This window comes from Ranitomeya variabilis, chromosome 2, assembly GCF_051348905.1.
Source record: "Ranitomeya variabilis isolate aRanVar5 chromosome 2, aRanVar5.hap1, whole genome shotgun sequence".
Lineage (NCBI taxonomy): Eukaryota > Metazoa > Chordata > Amphibia > Anura > Dendrobatidae > Ranitomeya > Ranitomeya variabilis.
This window is the reverse complement of record NC_135233.1, coordinates 779,677,330-779,696,953: the sequence shown is the minus strand read 5'-3', so window position 1 is coordinate 779,696,953 and position 19,624 is coordinate 779,677,330. Positions and strand designations below refer to the sequence as shown.

General features: G+C 39.0%; 1 protein-coding gene across 2 annotated transcripts in view; it reads right to left on the bottom strand.

Annotated features, from left to right (window-relative positions):
* Window positions 1–19,624, bottom strand: part of TBX18 (T-box transcription factor 18) — a 67,262-nt gene that overhangs the window by 8,164 nt on the left and 39,474 nt on the right. Inside the window, exons 6-7 of one of the 2 annotated variants that reach the window (XM_077289786.1) lie at window positions 11,318–11,382; window positions 8,468–8,562 (exon numbers count right to left, since the gene is read on the bottom strand). In XM_077289786.1, coding sequence (XP_077145901.1) covers window positions 8,468–8,562; window positions 11,318–11,382 — 160 coding nt within the window. The remainder of the gene's footprint in view (window positions 1–8,467; window positions 8,563–11,317; window positions 11,383–19,624) is intronic. The other variant, XM_077289787.1, reaches the window with a different exon arrangement.

Here is a 19,624-nt window from a genome sequence, read left to right as displayed (position 1 = left end):
AGAGCGGAAATGGTACTCATAGTCGCGTGAGTGCATGGTGCAAGCGCGGGATTCTGGCGCCACAAATGCACGTCACATGGCACTGTGATGTGCATGGGAGGGGGTGGTACACAACACCGGAGGTAGAGTTTTCTTCCAGACACTGCACTCCACGGTGTCTGGAAGAGCGAATCAACATAAAAAATTAAAAGTCTATTTCTCAGCAACAAGACTGAAGCTAAGAGGTATACAGGTAGGACTATTTTAACAATTCTATCACCTGTATGACTATAGTAATAGATTTAAAGCATACCAGGGGGTGACAGATTCCCTTTAATTGTCCTGAAAATAGGTTCATAACATTTGGAGGTCTCCTAGGATTGTATTGAACCCCTTTTGAGCTCTTTAATACAAACCAGTGTGGTCAGCACTTTTCAAAGTTAAGAAGTAATGGCTTCTCAACTAGTAGTGAAAAATTATCCCTTTTATGGGATTCATAACAGATTTGCTCTTCTCAAAACAAAAAAACAATTACAAAAATTATACCTTTTGAAGATAGCGGGAAGAGGCTAGCTGTTTTCAAAGTGAAAAAGTAATGGCTTATTGTTGTGAACAATCCATTTAAAAAACAATTAGCCCTATTTTTTGAGCTGTTTGATGTTTTTGTACCATCAAGAGAGTATAATTGCATCAGCAGCATAGTCTATCACTAGAAAACACAATGTGTAGCCAGGGATTGTGTGGCTGTAAAGGTTGTGCATGTGCATTGGCAGTGGTAATGTCATAAGCCATAGAGTAGAGAAATAGGACCGGGCCTTCAAGGAGATGACTGGCAGTGTAGGACAAGCAACATCAGGACTGTCGGCAGCAGTATAGTCTAGTACTATAAAACACATTGAGCAGACAGGCAAGAGATGTGTTATTATGTAATAGAACCATTTGCGTTTCACACCCTAGCCAAAAATGAGTGTTCAAGAAGGTGCTGGTTCATCTGGAGTGGATGCTGTGCTTCCTAATTCAGCTATTTTGTAAAGTCATATACAGTAAAGAAACCACACAACAATAGGCACTAATATGCACAAGTAATTTTATTGGTTTGTTTTCATATCTAATTTCCACACCTTTGTGGCTTTTTGACATGAAGTGACAATTATCGCAACAACACTTAGAGTTTTGTAACCCTTTATCAGTCTAATGAAAGTCACCAAATTACACCACCTCTTCTGCTATACAGGATGCATCATAGCTATGGGGCTTCTACTAGAGAATACCAAGCTAAGACCATGTTTTCTCCCTTACATTGGACTACACAGGCACTTACTGAGGGTATACTATTGGGGAATACAACCGTGAACCAGAACGTCTTTACACACATAGTTACCAGTTTACCGCGATGAAGCGCCGACACGTTTCCCCATTGTAGTACTGGTTTATCAGAAAGTGTATAGAAGGTGGTCCATCATATGAAGCTTGTTTGAGATGTCACACATGGATGTCAGTGTATCTTTCTACGATATGGGCTTCTATAAATCGGCCCTCATTGGTAGATGAATGGCAGAGAGGCAAAGGGAGGAGAGAGCCACAGTATGCAATGTCGCAATTTATGGAAGTGTTTTAGAGACATATTATTCACAGACTGACAACCAATCACATTTTCCATGCACTGCAGCAAAAGTTCAGTAATACAACACAGTCCATTTTTGGCCTTTTTCTGTCCCTATGAGAACAAGCTGTGAGAATAAGCTCCACACTCTGAAACATGGATGGCATGGATGGGCCAGCCCTCATTTTTCATATTGGCTGTGATCGTCTCCCCAGATTAGCTGCTCTAAACCAAGCGATAAAATAGCTGTGAGGAATTATGGGTAAGCCCACCTAACCATCCTTATACCACTCTGTGACTTCATCAGTGTGTGAAATGGCACCAAGCATTTTATTTTGTTGGCTGATCTACATGAATTATATTACAAATTGATCGAATACATGGGAACCTATGCATTTCTGGAAATTTGATTCAAAGTCGATTCTCCACCAATCAAATCAATCATCTCAATTTGCAACCAATTTATATTCTATGATATCAATTTAGTTAAAGTCATAATAACAATCCAATTCGGGCTCAGCTCTTGTCAACGTATCGTACACAGGGACCTGATATTTGATTAACTATTTTGTTCAATGTCAGGAATGAGCTATATGAAAAAACGTTATTGAAAAGATATGCGTACCTTTACCATGTAACTGTACTCTATTCATTTTTATATTTACACAAACAGTATCCGACCTGTTTTAGTGACTGCATTTTAAGAAGCATACAGTCGTAGAAGGAGTTAGTCGGCTGTTTTCAAGCTTAATGTGTTGTAAAAGTAAATAATATTCCTCTTTGGGGGGACAGAGTTAGAGTGTAAAACATTTACTGGGGTTTGTACCCTTGAACTTTTAAGACTTTATCAAGGCTCATGCTCAGAGTTAAAGGAAATTTGTCAGCACGATCCACCCACTCCTATCAGCACATGGTCATGTTATTTTCATTACTCTTTACTATCTGACACTAACCTTGGCTCAATTAATTAAAAATACTGTAGTAGACCGCGATTGCTACAGTATATTTTTAATATTTTTATTGTCCTTAATTTAGTCCTATCAACTAATCTAAATAATTATTTTTTTATTATTTTTCACACAAAAACAAACAACTGGAGGCAGATCACTGATGTGTATCAGTGATCAGCGCTTGATGGCTGTAGGATGCACACACGAATGTGGTACAAAAAGGGGCTAAAAAAGGGGCTAAAGGGGCTAAAAAAACTGACATGGAAAATAGTCCTTGCCAAAAGTGAGCACAGACACTAATCAGTGATGAGTATCTGAACAGCGGCCCAGTAGCTGTAGGACGTACACACGGAGTACTGCAATGGAGAGGAGCAAAATAGACAGGGACAAAAGCAATCCTTGAAAAAAGCAAGCATGAGTGAGGATTAGTGTTGAGCATTCCGATACCGCAAGTATGGGGTATCGGCCGATACTTGCGGGTATCGGAATTCCGATACCGAGATCCGATACGTTTGTGGTATCGGGAATCGGTATCGGGATTAATATCAATGTGTAAAAGAAAGAATTAAAATAAAAAATAGGGATATACTCACCTCTCCGACGCAGCCAGGTCTTTGCCGCCGTAACCGGGAGCCGTTGTACCTAAAAATGCGCGCTTGAAGGGCCTTAGATGACGTCACGGCGCTCTGATTGGTCCGTAGCGGTTGCGTGACCGCTACGCGACCAATCACAAAGCAGTGACGTCACCTAAGGTCTTTCAAGTGCGCATTTTTAGGTACAACGGCTCCCGGTTACGGCGGTAAAGTCCAGGCTGCGTTGGAGAGGTGAGTATATCCCTATTTTTTATATATACTCACCTCTCCGACGCAGCCTGGACTTTACCGCCGTAACCGGGAGCCGTTGTACCTAAAAATATGCGCTTGAAGGGCCTTAGATGACGTCACGGTGCTCTGATTGGTCCGTAGCGGTCGCGTGACCGCTACGCGACCAATCACAAAGCAGTGACGTCACCTAAGGTCTTTCAAGCGCTTGAAAGACCTTAGGTGACGTCACTGCTTTGTGATTGGTCGCGTAGCGGTCACGCGACCGCTACGTGACCAATCAGAAGCTGCGGACGTCTTCTAAGGTATTTCAAGCGCTTGAAAGACCTTAGGTGACGTCACTGCTTTGTGATTGGTCGCGTAGCGGTCACGCGACCGCTACGGACCAATCAGAGTGCCGTGACATCATCTAAGACCCTTCAAGCGCGCATTCTTAGGTACAACGGCTCCCGGTTACGGCGGTAAAGTCCAGGCTGCGTCGGAGGGTGAGTATATCCGTATTTTTAATTTTAATTCTTTCTTTTACACATTGATATGGATCCCAGGGCCTGAAGGAGAGTTTCCTCTCCTTCAGACCCTGGGAACCATACAGGATACCGTCCGATACTTGGTGTCCCATTGACTTGTATTGGTATCGGGTATCAGTATCAGATTAGATCCGATACTTTGCCGGTATCGGCCGATACTTTCCGATACCGATACTTTCAAGTATCGGACGGTATCGCTCAACACTAGTGAGGATCAGTGATTTGTGTCACTGATCAGCATTCGGCGACTGCAGAACACATGCACAGAGGTGGTGGAAAGGGGGGTGAAAAAATAGACAGGGCCAAAAAAATACTTGAAACCGCGAGCATGTGTGCGATTCTGTGATTTGTGTCAGTGATCAGTGCTCAGCAGCTGCAGGACACACAAAAAAGAAAAAACATGCCACAAATCGAGCAATCTGACGCTTGACGGCAGAAGGGGGTGGGGAGTAAGGAAAAAGAGGGGAAAAGAGGGGAGAGGAGGATTGAGGTGGATTAGGAAAGATCAGGAATGGATCAGGGAATGATCAATAAGGTCTTCTTTCTTCTTCAGCAACAGCACCAGCAGTGATGGCACAGGCTTTAAAAAGTCTGTGGCACCACAAGGTGCAGCACAGCGCACAGAACCACACAATGACCGCCCTGTACATGTTTGCAGCTAGAATCTTGAAGTACAGGGAGGTCACTGTCGGGTCAAATCGCATCTGTACACTCTGATGCAATCAACATCATTGTCCGATCACACCAGTCATAGCAATTGTAGTTGACAACTCCAGGTGCCTATGGTCGAGGTGCCGCATTAAAGATATGATGTATCCATACGTAAGTACCTACTGACCTGGATGTATGGATACATCAAAAGTCATAAAGGGGTTAAAGAATCAAGATGAGGTGTGAATAATTTGGAACTATTTTATGTAACGATGTGTAAAGTCGGGAATAATAAGGGTTTATGCATTATATTAATTCTTCATATGAGGACATTCCAGTAAAACTGAGTAATATATAACAAACTTATATTTCCAGATCCTGCCAACTTAACCCCTTACTGCCACTGGATGGGATAGTACGTCCAATGGCAGTACCCCCGCTTTGATGTGGGCTCCGGTGGTGAGCCCGCATCAAAGCCGGGACATGTCAGCTGTTTTGAACAGCTGACATGTGCCCGCAATAGCCGCAGGCAGAATCGCGATCGGCCCGTGGCTATTAACTAGTTAAATGTCTCTGTTAAATGTCTCTGTCAAACTCTGACAGTGGCAGTTAACGTGCGCTTCCGGCCATCAGGCCGGAAATAAACACACTGCTGACCCCCGTCACGTGATCGGGGGTCATCGGTTCATCAGCATAACAACCAGAGGTCTCCTTGAGACCTCTATGGTTGTTGATGCTGGATTGCTATGAGTGCCACCCTGTGGTCGGCACTCACAGCAGTGCAGTAATTCTGCTACATAGAGGCGATCTGAGCATTGCCTCTATGTAGCAGAGCCGATCAAGTTGTGGCAGCTTCTAGCCTCCTAGCCTCCCATGGACGTTATTGAAGCATGCCAAAACTTAAAGAATAATAGGTTTAGAAATATAAAAAATAGAAAAACTATAAAAGTTTAAATCACTCCACTTTTGCCCCATTCAAAATAAAACAATAAAAATAAAATCAAACCTACACATATTTTTTATCACTTCTTTCAGAATTGCCCAATCTATCAATAAAAAAAGGATAAACCTGATCGCTAAACGGAGTAGCAAGAAAAAAAATCGAAATACCAGAATTATGTTTTTTTGGTCACCACGACATTGCATTAAAATGCAATAACGGGAGATCAAAAGAACATATGTGCACAAAAGTTGTATGATTAAAAATGTCAGCTAGGCATGCAGAAAATAAGCCCTCACCCAACCCGAGATCATGAAAAAATGGAGACGCTACAGGTATCGGAAAATTGTGCAATTGTTTTTTTAGCAAACTTTGGAATTTTTTTTCACCACTTAGATAAAAAAAAAAACTAGACATGTTTGATGTCTATGAACTCGTAATGACCTGGAGAATCATAATTGCATGTCAGTTTTAGCATTTAGTGAACCTAGAAAAAAGGCCAAACAAAAAACAAGTGTGGGATTGCATTTTTTTGGCAACTTCACGGCACTTGGAATTTTTTTCACATTTTTGAGTACACAATGTGCTAGAACCAATGATGTTGTTCAAAAGTACAACTCGTCCTGCAAAAATTAAGCCCTCACATGGCCATATTTATGGAAAAAATTAAAAACTTATGGCTCTGGGAAGGAGGGGAGCGAAAAACGAAAACGCTAAACCGAAAAAGCTCTGGTCATGAAGGGGTTAATAGTCATAGCCTATGCTTGTCAAGATTGTAAATAAAGGGTTAAATTATTTTAAATTATTTTAAGTCATTGATCACTAGAGCAGAATTTATTAAGACAGTTAATATATTATACAGGAGCTTGCGAAAGTAAGATGCAAATATATTTTACCGAAATTATGGGGAATATGTTGGATCATTATTGGTTCTGCCAGATTCAGCTAAGCTCTGCCCAATTTTTTAAGAAAAGTGGCAAGAGTGGCAAAAAAAATGAAAATCAATTACCATTTTTCTGTGCAAAAAGTGGTAATAGTTTTATATATTTTCTCTTATAAGTATAAGCATATTCTTTAGTGCATAGAGTTATAATAAAGGGACACTCAAACAACCTTGATATTATCTCTTCACATCTTAAACATCACTATTGTAATTCATAGCAACATATTTTTTAATTTGCATATTTTATCAATAAAAATAAAAAGTAATAGTGTCTAAAAATAATCGTGTATAATCGTTTATTTTACAAAATGTTTCAAACATCTAGACTGCCAACTCTCTCATCAACCAATTTCTATTGGCCCTAATGGTTATAGAACATAAAAGCTTGGAGCTGGACCTTATCAATGTGTTAAGTATTAGGATTCTCGTATCATAGTTAAATATTTTTGTAATATATAAATCAGTAATTCATGACAGATCATACTGTTTCATCAGAATTAACAGCAAAATTGCCCAAATCAAGTCCATCTGTATAGAAGTTCCCGCCAAGTGTTGATCATTAACTGACTATCATCACTTCATTGAATCTAATATATGGATGGGCCAGATGTGATGATTTCATTTTAGCATTAATCCTGATAGAATGACATACCGTGCTGTGAAATTTAAGAAAAAAAGTGTATGATCTGTATTTTATATTTGACAGGCCCATGTCAAGCAGAATGAAAATGGAAAAGGTGATATACTGCTTAACAGAATGAAAATCTGCATTTTTTTAAAGGGGAATATTTCTAAAAAATGAGGTTCATTTCAAGCACATGGCTGATACAAGATCAATACTCATACAAGTATTAATGTCTATCAAGTATCAACATTGTTTTAGAGGATAGAGATAAGTTTACTGTTCTTTTAGCAATTTTGTCAATTTACATCTTAATTTGCAGAGATTTGTGTAACAGGAAGCTGATATCAGATTGGACAAATGCGTTGTAAATAATTTTAGTTTTACCAATTTAAAGTTGGAATGGTGATTTAAATTAAAATGTTTAGTGTCAATATTATGCATTAGCATTCTGCTTGGATATGTATTAACAGCCTTCCGTACATAAAATTGAAGTCAATTTAATGTAAGGGAAAAAGGAAATAGTTAAACGCTTGTTGCAGTGATTGCCCAGTCTGAATAGCTTTTTTTCACATTGCGAGATCAACTAATACGCCAAACAGAATTCTATTCTTGTATAAAAAGCTACTGCCCTCATTGATATATTGGCTTTCGCTAGAAGGGGCTAGATGCTACTAGGAATCTCCGAAATTAGCTGCTATCAAGAGGGCACTCATGTGTAAGTACTTTAGTGGCTGTTAAAATCAGAGGGAGAGCTGCTAATGACATAGCTTTCAGCTCTAGCTTACAAGTGATGCTAATTAGGAGACCCCAGCACACCATACAGAATACGGTATGTTTCAATGGGCTGTACAGACAAGACAAACCCTTTAAGAAGCATTTACGGGGGGGGGGGGGTTAGCAGTAATTATGATGTTATGACTTTTTCATAGTAAAAAATACACATCCACGTCTTATGTGCGTAGGTTTACGCTACATATACTATACATAGGTCATGTTTGAAAAATTCCTTGGCAAAGTTGAAAAAATAGCTTTAATGCACCAATATACTGCCACCATCTTAAAAGATACAATATACAAATATTGCAACTAATAATTCTGACTACAGCAAAACTCTGAACAATAGAACATTCTTTACTCTAGCTAATAAAGATTAACAAGCACAGAGTAAATTTACATATGCAGGAAAAGATAATCTATTTCCCAGATAGCCACGGAGTTTACAATTTCACCCAGAGCTTGACACTTAAGGAGGCCTATGACCCCTTTCGCCACGTTAGTGGAAAGCAATCCTATAATTAACATGGTCACCCAAGCCCAAGTGTTAAAACTCATCATGTCTATGATTTCTCATCAGCTGATACGGACAAGGGGTAATATTACTTCCTGACCGTTCTTATTACTAGAAGATATAAATATCTCAAGCTTTACCTTGTTTAGTCATACCAGGAATGTCTTCAAATGTGAGGGTCCTCAAAGAAGGTCTCCAAAATGCATACGACTCCACAAGAGCTTCTAAACCCATTCTAAGAATACAAACAGATAAGAATGTTATAAAGAAAATAAGAAAAATTCTGAAGTGTAATGTAATTAAAAAAAGCACCACAGGTTTACAACCCACAATACATAGTCCAAGTGGCTTGGAAAAGTAATGACTTCTACTAAGACTCACTTAACGTTGCACAATTTAACAAACTGTTTAAAAAGGTGAAAAAAATCTGGACATTATGGCGAAGAAAAAAATAATTTCTACAACCAATAAACTTCTAAAACGGTTTTATTGTGAGTGATTTGTTTTTATTTAATGCCAGTTTTAGAACCCCATTATAACTATCAAACAGTTTCATGCCAAGCTTTTTTCTGAGATCACAGCTATTGCACAGGCAAGGGCTATAAAGCATTTATTAGACGAAGCTTGGTAGAAATGCCTTCATTTTCAGCAGTTACCCAGACTTTTCACTTCAATTTAAATAGGAGATAAAAAGGTACCTCCTGGAGAAGTATAGCCCGGGTGATAATTTATTCAAGATGCCTTCCAACAATTTCCCAAGTTTTATCACCAATTTAATTTATACAATCAACTGGGCGCATTAATTTAGCGAAATGCTTACAATTATTTAAAGGGAGGAGATTGTTTTGCCTTCCTGATTTAACATTTTATAGGGTCAGACTCAAAGTTTAGCAAAAGAATGGAACTTTATTCTCACCACATAAATTTGCTTTCACTTTGCTAATATTCTCCAGGATATCTTTTAACGGCTTAAGCTGCTGATTTCTATTAAATAAACCCTGCAACTATATACCACTTTAAGGAGGGTGAAATTCTATATATAAAACTAAATTGCATTATACCTAAAAGAATGTTTAAGCTGTTAAAATCGTTAAGAGAGTCCTATCTAGTAAATTAACAAAAACTGTATTATATGCACTGACATTTGATCATTTTGTTTTTCCTTCCATGAAGGGGTCACATATACTGACTTTACAATAACCCTTATGACCTAATTTGGTGACATTTAGATATATGTTAAAATATTTTACAAAGTGTTAAACTTAATAAATGTATAAAACGATCACAATAAAAGGCATGGCACTTTATGTCATACGACACTTAACTATACTTTGCACATGTAATATATATATAATAATACATAATATTAATATATATTTTTCTGTACTTTTTTTTGTTTTTTAGAAAAGGGAAAATACTTCATATTGATATAAAAAAAAAAAACTCCTTAAAGTGTGAAAAAATGTTTTAGGAAAAACACGTAGTAAAATATTTACTAATCTGTTATGATAATATTGTTAATGAATATATTTTCTCTTTTTAACAGGACATTCAATGGGTTCTTGTATTCTTCTATTTTTCAAGGTAATATTGTATGTCTTATTGTGCTGAAGTGCAAATTTTGAAAAAATCACATCAAAGAGAAGTGGCACAAAAATTTTAATAATGATATTACATGTCTGCCAATAATTAAGAATATTACTAGTTTTATTTTTCAATATTTGAAGTGCATTTAAAATATTCCTTTAAGACCACCATTTATCAAATTGTCCTAAAATCGAATTTTACACATATTGTCACAAAGGTAACATATCTAAAGGAAAAAAAAACATATCCTCAAAAAATTCTAAATGATCCTTATCAATGATCCTTGACAATTTTAACTATTCAGACATCAAGAATATCTGTTTTTTGATGTTACTATAGGTATTGAAAAGAAATGTGCTCAAATGAATAGTTTCTCAATTTACTTCTTTGTAGTCCAGAAACTGTAATATCTGTGAAGCTAGGTCCTAAGGTCTTAAACTAGGCTAATTCTGAGCCATGATTAAATCACCACTTAAACTAAACCAGATTTTAGCCTGTCACCCTTTTGCAGATCAAACAAATGCAAGAGGCTAGAGGGAGAAAGCAGCGCTTTTTTGCAAATGAATAAACACTTTTTTTTTTCAGGTAGGAGCAAAAGCAATAAAGAGGCAAAAACAGTCATTTCCTATCAGCAACACATGCATTTTAATACTTTGTGCTGCTGTGACAATAATTTACTACAAATGTGAGATAGGGGGCTTATATTGTGAAATACTCTTATTTAAAAGATTTTAAAACAGTAGAGTTTTATAGTATAGTTGCTGTAATAAATGCATATTCTCTTTTGTGTCCTCCCCTGGCCAGGAGATATAGTATATGGCAACCATGAACTGGAGCAGCTCTTCATGATCAGACACAGCCATTACACAGTACACAGCAGGGGCACATATATCAGCTTATACCAGCACAGGAACACATCCAGTTGTGAAACCTAATTTTGTTTCCAAGATTTATTGATTAAAATGTAGTTTGTGGGAAAAAAAAACCTTTAAGGCCCATTTGAGGTCAAAATAACCATGTGGAGTAAACATATGGCCAAATCTTTACTGATGGTCTGGAAAAGATTCTATGAAGCCAGTGTTTTCTTGTTTTATGAAGCATAGCTTTCTCGAGAGTTATAAGGACTCAAGATTTGGAAACAGTCATCCATAACTAATGCCTGTACATGTAAAGGTGATACTTTTTAATATAGAAGGCTTTTTTCCGAGTATGTTCCTCTTCATTCAACTAGATTAAAACCTTGAAGTGGTATAATGTATAACTGTATTTTACTATTGATGTACAGTGAATGGCTTTAGGATTTATAATTTATACTTTTATCATCATTTTTCCACTATACACTAGAGCAATAGAAAACATATTATTATGTATTTTGGTGGATGCATGAGCAGTTAAATGCCAACCTGTTTCGGCCAGAATCTCTAAATCCTTTGGCAAACGGATTTCGGTCAATTTTCAAACGGGTTATCTAGAAATAAAAAAAATTAAAAAGAATAAGACAAACATTTATTGAATTACGGTATTCTCTTTTTGTATGATAAATGTGAAAACATGAATATTTCTTTTAAATACCACAGAATATTATCATATTACTTTTGTCAAAGTCTTCAATCTGAAAACATAGCCAAGACGCAATTACAGATAGAAAACAAAATTAGGCAAACACCATGGGCCATCTTACTCTGCACTGCTTTGGATCAATCACAAAAATGAAATTAAGTCATCTGTGGAATAACCTTAGTAACTTTCTGCTTATTAGGCTGAACTGACAAAAGCAAAGCACCTTATTGTATTATGATATGAGAAGCTATTGTATTTTTTATTCCAAAGAACAGCCCTGTTAGAGCAAATGTAGAAATATAATAGTTAATGCACATAAATATTTTCATTTCACTTTCCAATCACTTTGCCATTTATGGAATTTTAAAGTGCATTTATCTTATCACACATTTCTGTGCCTAAAAGCAAATCAACCTCTAAATAGTCGTTCTTAAGAACTCATAATAAATCATTATATGAGCTATTAGGGCTATTTGGCTGGAGTTCTTATGAAAAAGAAACATGATTTCAGATGGGCAGACACATGATTCCAATAGAATACATCTGTGACTCCCCTAAAACATGTAGACAAACGTCACATTAAATGTGTTAATGATTCTACTGAGTCACGCTGTTTTCTCCTTATAATTCCAATTTCATGGGAATTAGTTTATAGTGGTAAAGCATAAGAACTAATGGAAATATCTATAATGTACGTCATAGAAGTCAACAAATTGTTTTTTTTATTGTTGGAGGAACGTACCCTGTCAACACCTTTGTTGCTGAAAATGGTATAATAGACAAAAGATTTTTAGACCTTTATATCTTCATAAATATGAACAGACATTTTTGGTTTTTAATTCCCATATTTTAACAAAGCACTTCTATGTGCAAAAAGGTAAAAAATTGCTTGAACAATAAAACTATGGTTGATCATATCACCTTGATTATCTATATCTATTCCAAAGGGGAGTTTCTGGTTTTAAAAAATTTATTTTCATATACACATTTAGTGACTTCTTAGTTGATAGATTAGAGTCTACCTTTTATTAGGCAGAACAGAGAGCAGAACAGTAATTTTCATCTTTAACATTAGATTGATTTCCTCATTTTTCAGCAAAATTTTGTCTGTTAATGATTTTTGAATGAGTCGTCAAAGAAAGAAATTAGATTAGTAACCTCGCTCTAAAGGGCGTAGCCTATTGGTGCATTAAATAGACATTATATGGCAATAAATCTGGACTCAATAACATGATAAGCTCATGAAGACAGCTTATTAAAAAGGGTTAAGCCAGGTCCATACATACATCATTAACACTCCAAGTACCCACTGGTGTTCTGACTAGAGATGAGCAGATCACTTTGCGGAACCCTGATCCACATTCCAGGTCAATGCACTCTGTTCGACAACAGAAGCTACGCATGTTTCTTGACCTTCCAGGTTCCTTGGTGCGGTGTTTGATATCACGCAATAAGCAGCACACAGGTGACAATGCTCCAGCACAGCAAATCCTTACATCTGCTCATCTCTAGTCCTGACGCAAACTCAATAGACTCATGGGCATATATAAACAGTGGCGACCAAAAGTTTTGCATTTTTTTAAAAGTGTGATTACTTCTGTCTGATTGGTGTGATGCCATTTTCCTGGTGATTTTAGTAAACGGGAAGAAGATGGTTGTCAGCTAATAGGACAAAAATTGTGTTTGACATTGTTCTATTCCTTTATATGTTAGTTTTCAACATTTGGTGGACCAAATTTTTTGCATATTTTGTAATGGGTAGTCGAATTTTGCCTAAATTTGTATTTTTTTTGTTTGTTTGTGTGTTTTTTTTGTTAAAACATGGCAAAGACAAAGACAAATTTATCACCAGTTGTCAGGAAGCTTATTCTGAGAGTGATGTCAGGCAAAAGCCAGAGGTAGCTATGGAATTAAACTGTTCTCAGAGTCAAGTGTCACAATTAATAAAGAAAGAAAAAGAAGGTTATGGAACAGCTAACAAACCTAGTTGTGGACAACCACAAAAAACTTCCTCCAAAGTTGATGACATTATTAAGAAAAATTCAGTATCTTATGTCCATAAAAGTGTTGTACAGATTTTGCACAAAAAGAATATTGGGTCAAAGTGAGTCGCCAAACTGTGGTGCAATGGCTAAGAGCAGTAGGGCTGAATGTATGAGTTCCAGTCAAGAAGCCATTCATCTCTGCAAAGAACCAGAAGGTCCGACTTGAGTTTGTCAAAGAACACAGCCAATTGAAATAGATTGGTCTAAGGTGTTGTGGTCAGAAGAATCCAAGTTCAATCTGTTTGGTAGAGATGGCAAGCATTATATATACATACCACCCAATTGGAAAACGTAATGATGTAAGGCACCAAACACCTACAGCGAAACATGGTGGTGGCAATGTCATGGATTGGAGCTGCTTTTCTGCATATGCTATTGGCCCTCTGTATAGAATTGATGGAAATATTAGTGCTACCATGTTCAATGATATTAAATAAAAAACTTTATGATCTCACAAATAACATTGTGCCATGCTGAAACTATCAAAATCCAAAAACAGCCACTATTAACTTGTTAAGAGAAAAATTACCAGAAAGAACAATACCAATATATATTCAAAAATGGATTCATTAAAATTAATTCATTTTTGAATATACATTGGTATTGTGCTTTCTGGCCATTTTTCTCTTGACAAGAGTTAATAGTGGCTGTTTTTGGATTTTGACATGTACAATGATATACTGAAGAATGTAATGCTACCACATGGTAAAACCAAAGTAGGTAGGGGCTGGAAATTCCAGCAGACAATGATCCTAAGCACACATCCAATTTAGTAAAAAATCGGTTAGCAAAGAAAAATGTTCCCCTGTTGAAATGGCCAAGCCAATCACCTGATTTAAACCCTATAAAGCACCTTTGGGATGAGTTAGGGTGACGAATTTGGACCCGTACCCATAGCAATAAAGATGAATTGCTTGCAGATAAGCAAAGGGAATGGAACAAGATCCCTTAGGATGTCTTGAATACCCTAGTGCAGACATGGGCAAAGTGCAGACATGGGCAAAGTGCGGCCCGCTGGCCACATCCGGCCCTCTGGCTGTCTCAGACTGGCCCAATGGACCAAGGCTGGAAATCAGAGGTCCACGGGCCCCACGGTGCCAGCCCGCTTGCTGTTTTCATCTGCTCTGCGCTGTTGACTCCTTTGGTGGAGGAGGGACCTCCAGCCACTTCTTTCACCAATCAGCGAGTGACGTCATTTCATCACATCAGCTGTGTACTCTGGAGAGTTTGTGCACCGGAGGCAGAGAGTTAAGCAGAGTGGCGGGGAATGGGACCGAGGTTAGTATGTGGTGGTCTTTTTTTCATGTGTATAGGATGTTTGGGTGTGCATTGGGGAGCTATGGGGTGACATGGTGCTGCACATGGTGCTGCACATGGGGGGGTGACATGGTGCTGTACATGGAGGGGTGACATGTGCTGCACATGGGGGTGACATGGTGTTGCACATGGGGGTGACATGGTGCTGCACATGGGAGGTGATATGGTGCTGCACATAGGGGTGACATGGTGCTGCACAGCACATGGGGGTGACATGGTGCTGCACATGGGGATGACATGGTGCTGCATATGGAGGGAAATGGTGTACATGGTGCTGCATATGGGAGGATATCAGGGCGACATGCAGTGTATATAGGAAGGATGTGTGGGGTTCATGCAGTGTATATGGGGAGGCTGTGTGGGGTTCATGCAGTGTATATAGGGAGGCTGTGTGGGGCTCATGCAGTGTATATAGGGAGGCTGTGTGATGCTCATGCGGTGTGTATATAGGGAGGCTGTGTGGGGCTTATGCAGTGTATATAGGGAGGCTGTGTGGGGCTTATGCAGTGTATATAGGGAGGCTGTGTGGGGCTTATGCAGTGTATATAGGGAGGCTGTGTGGGGCTTATGAAGTGTATATGGGGAGGCTATGTGTGGGGCTCATGCCGTATATGAGGAGGCTGTGTGGAGCTCATGCCGCATATGGTGGAGGCTATGTGGGGCTCATGCTGCATATAAGGGGCTGTTGGGGGCTCATACGTTATATAGGGGGATGTCAGCATATTTAATTCTGCTCAATATTAGGTGATGCAATTAATATTAATAACATTATCAATAATATAATAATTCTAATATATCGATATTAACCCCTTCATGACCCAGCCTATTTTGGCCTTAATGACCTTGCCGTTTTTTGCAATTCTGACCAGTGTCCCTTTATGAGGTAATAACTCAGGAACGCTTCAACGGATCCTAGCGATTCTGAGATTGTTTTTTCGTGACATATTGGGCTTCATGTTAGTGGTAAATTTAGGTCGATAATTTTTGAGTTTATTTGTGAAAAAAACCGAAATTTGGCAAAAAATTTGAAAATTTCGCAATTTTCACATTTTGAATTTTTATTCTGTTAAACCAGAGAGTTATGTGACACAAAATAGTTAATAAATAACGTTTCCCACATGTCTACTTTACATCAGCACAATTTTGGAAACAATTTTTTTTTTTGCTAGGAAGTTATAAGGGTTAAAATTTGACCAGTGATTTCTCATTTTTACAACAAAATTTACAAAACCATTTTTTTTAGGGACCACCTCACATTTGAAGTCATTTTGAGGGTTCTATATGGCTGAAAATACCCAAAAGTGACACCATTCTAAAAACTGCACCCCTCAAGGTGCTCAAAACCACATTCAAGAAGTTTATTAACCCTTCAGGTGTTTCACAGCAGCAGAAGCAACATGGAAGTAAAAAATGAACATTTAACTTTTTAGTCACAAAAATGATCTTTTAGCAACAATTTTTTTATTTTCCCAAGGGTAAAAGGAGAAACTGGACCAGGGACGTTGTTGTCCAATTTGTCCTGAGTACGCTGATACCTCATATGTGGGGGTAAACCACTGTTTGGGCGCACGGCAGGGCTCGGAAGGGAAGGAGCACCATTTGACTTTTTGAATGAAAAATTGGCTCCAATCTTTAGCGGACACCATGTCGCGTTTGGAGAGCCCCCGTGTGCCTAAACATTGGAGCTCCCCCACAAGTGACCACATTTTGGAAACTAGACCCCCCAAGGAACTTATCTAGAAGCATAGTGAGCACTTTAAACCCCCAGGTGCTTCACAAATTGATCCGTAAAAATGAAAAAGTACTTTTTTTTCACAAAAAAATTATTTTAGCCTCAATTTTTTCATTTTCACATGGGCAACAGGATAAAATGGATCCTAAATTTTGTTGGGCAATTTCTCCTGAGTACACCAATACCTCACATGTGGGGGTAAACCACTGTTTGGGCACATGGTAAGGCTCGGAAGGGAAGGAGCGCCATTTGACTTTTTGAATGGAAAATTATCTCCATCGTTAGCGGACACCATGTCGCGTTTGGAAAGCCCCTGTGTGCCTAAACATTGGAGCTCCTCCACAAGTGACCCCATTTTGGAAACTAGACCCCCCAAGGAACTCATCCAGAGGCATAGTGAGCACTTTAAACCCCCAGGTGCTTCACAAATTGATCCGCAAAAATGAAAAAGTATTTTTTTTTCACACAAAATTTCTTTTAGCCTCAATTCTTTCATTTTCACATGGGCAACAGGATAAAATGGATCCTAAAATTTGTTGGGCAATTTCTCCTGAGTATGCCGATACCTCATATGTGGGGGTAAACCACTGCTTGGGTGCACGGCAAGGCTCGGAAGGGGAGGCGTGCCATTTGACTTTTTGAATGGAAAATTAGCTCCAATCGTTAGCGGACACCATGTCGCGTTTGGAGAGCCCCTGTGTGCCTAAACATTGGAGCTCCCCTACAAGTGACCCCATTTTGGAAACTAGACCCCCCAAGAAACTTATCTAGATGCATAGTGAGCACTTATAACCCCCAGGTGCTTCACAGAAGTTTATAACGCAGAGCCGTGAAAATAAAAAAATAATTTTTCTTTCCTCAAAAATGATTTTTAGCCCAGAATTTTTTATTTTCCCAAGGGTAATAGGAGAAATTGGACTCCAAATCTTGTTGTCCAGTTTGTTCTGAGTACGATGATACCCCATATGTGGGGGTAAACCACTGTTTGGGCGCACGGCAGGGCTCGGAAGGGAAGGCACTCCATTTGGCTTTTTGAATGAAAAATTAGCTCCAATCATTAGCAGACACCATGTCGCGTTTGGAGAGCCCCTGTGTGCCTAAACATTGGAGCTCCCGCACTAGTGACCCCATTTTGGAAACTAGACCTCCCAAGGAACTAATCTAGATGTGTGGTGAGCACTTTGAACCCCCAAGTGCTTCACAGAAGTTTATAACGCAGAGCCATGAAAATAAAAAATAATTTTTCTTTTCTCAAAAATGATTTTTTAGCCCACAATTTTTTATTTTCCCAAGGGTAACAGGAGAAATTGGACCCCAAAAGTTGTTGTCCAGTTTCTCCTGAGTACGCTGATACCCCATATGTGGGGGTAAACCACTGTTTTGGCACACGTCGGGGTTCGGAAGGGAAGTAGTGATGTTTTGAAATGCAGACTTTGATGGAATGCTCTGCGGGCGTCAGGTTGCGTTTGCAGAGCCCCTGATGTGCCTAAACAGTAGGAACTCCCCACAATTTACTCCATTTTGGAAACTAGACCCCCAAGGGAACTTATCTAGATGTGTAGTGAGCACTTTGAACCCCCAAGTGCTTCACAGAAGTTTATAACGCAGAGCCGTGAAAATAATAAATGTGTTTCCTTTCCTCAAAAATATTTTTTTAGCCCAGAATTTTTTATTTTTGCAAGAGTAACAGGAGAAATTGGACCCCAAAAGTTGTTGTCCAGTTTCTCCTGAGTACGCTGATACCCTATATGTGGGGGTAAACCACTGTTTGGGCACATGCCGGGGCTCGGAAGGGAAGTAGTGACGTTTTGGAATGCAGACTTTGATGGAATGGTCTGCGGGCATCATGTTACGTTTGCAGAGCCCCTGATATGCCTAAACAGTAGAAACCCCCCACAAGTGACCCCATTTTGGAAACTAGACCCCCCAAGGAACTTACCTAGATGTGTGGTGAGCACGTTCAACCCCCAAGTGCTTCACAGAAGTTTACAACGCAGAGCCGTGAAAATAAAAAATCATTTTTCTTTCCTCAAAAAAGATGTTTTAGCAAGCAATTTTTTATTTTCACAAGGGTAACAGGAGAATTTGGACCCCAATATTTGTTGCCCAGTTTGTTGTGAGTACGCTGATACCCCATATGTGGGGGTAAACCACTGTTTGGGCACACGTCAGGGCTCGGAAGGGAAGTAGTGACATTTGAAATGCAGACTTTGATGGAATGGTCTGCGGGCGTCACATTGCATTTGCAGAGCCCCTGATGTGCCTAAACAGTAGAAACACCCCACAAGTGACCCCATTTTGGAAACTAGACCCCCGAAGGAACTTATCTAGATGTGTGGTGAGCACTTTCAACCCCCAAGTGCTTCACAGAAGTTTATAACGCAGAGCCGTGAAAATAAAAAATAATTGTTCTTTCCTCAAAAATTATGTTTTAGCAAGTCATTTTTTATTTTTGCAAGGGTAACAGGATAAATTAGACCCCAACAGTTGTTGCCCAGTTTGTCCTGAGTACGCTGGTACCCCAAATGTGGGGGTAAACCACTGTTTGGGCGCACGTCGGGGCTTGGAAGGGCGGGAGCACCATTTGACTTTTTGAACGCAAGATTGGCTGGAATCAATGGTGGCGCCATGTTGCGTTTGGAGACCCCTGATGTGCCTAAACAGTGGAAACCCCTCAATTCTAACTTCAACACTAACCCCAACACACCCCTAATCCTAATCCCAACTGTAGCCATAACCCTAATCACAACCTTAACCCCAACACACCCCTAACCACAACCCTAACCGCAACACACCCGTAACCCTAATTCCAACCCTAATCCTAACCCTAATCCCAACCGTAACCCTAATCCCAACCCTAACCACAACTGTAACCCCAACACACCCCTAACCCTATCCGTAACCCTAACCACAAGCCTAATCTTAACCCTATTTCAAACCCTAGCCCTAATTCCAACCCTAACTCTAATTCCAACCCTAACCCTAAGGCTATGTGCCCACGTTGCGGATTCGTGTGAGATTTTCCCGCACGATTTTTGAAAAATCTGCAGGTAAAA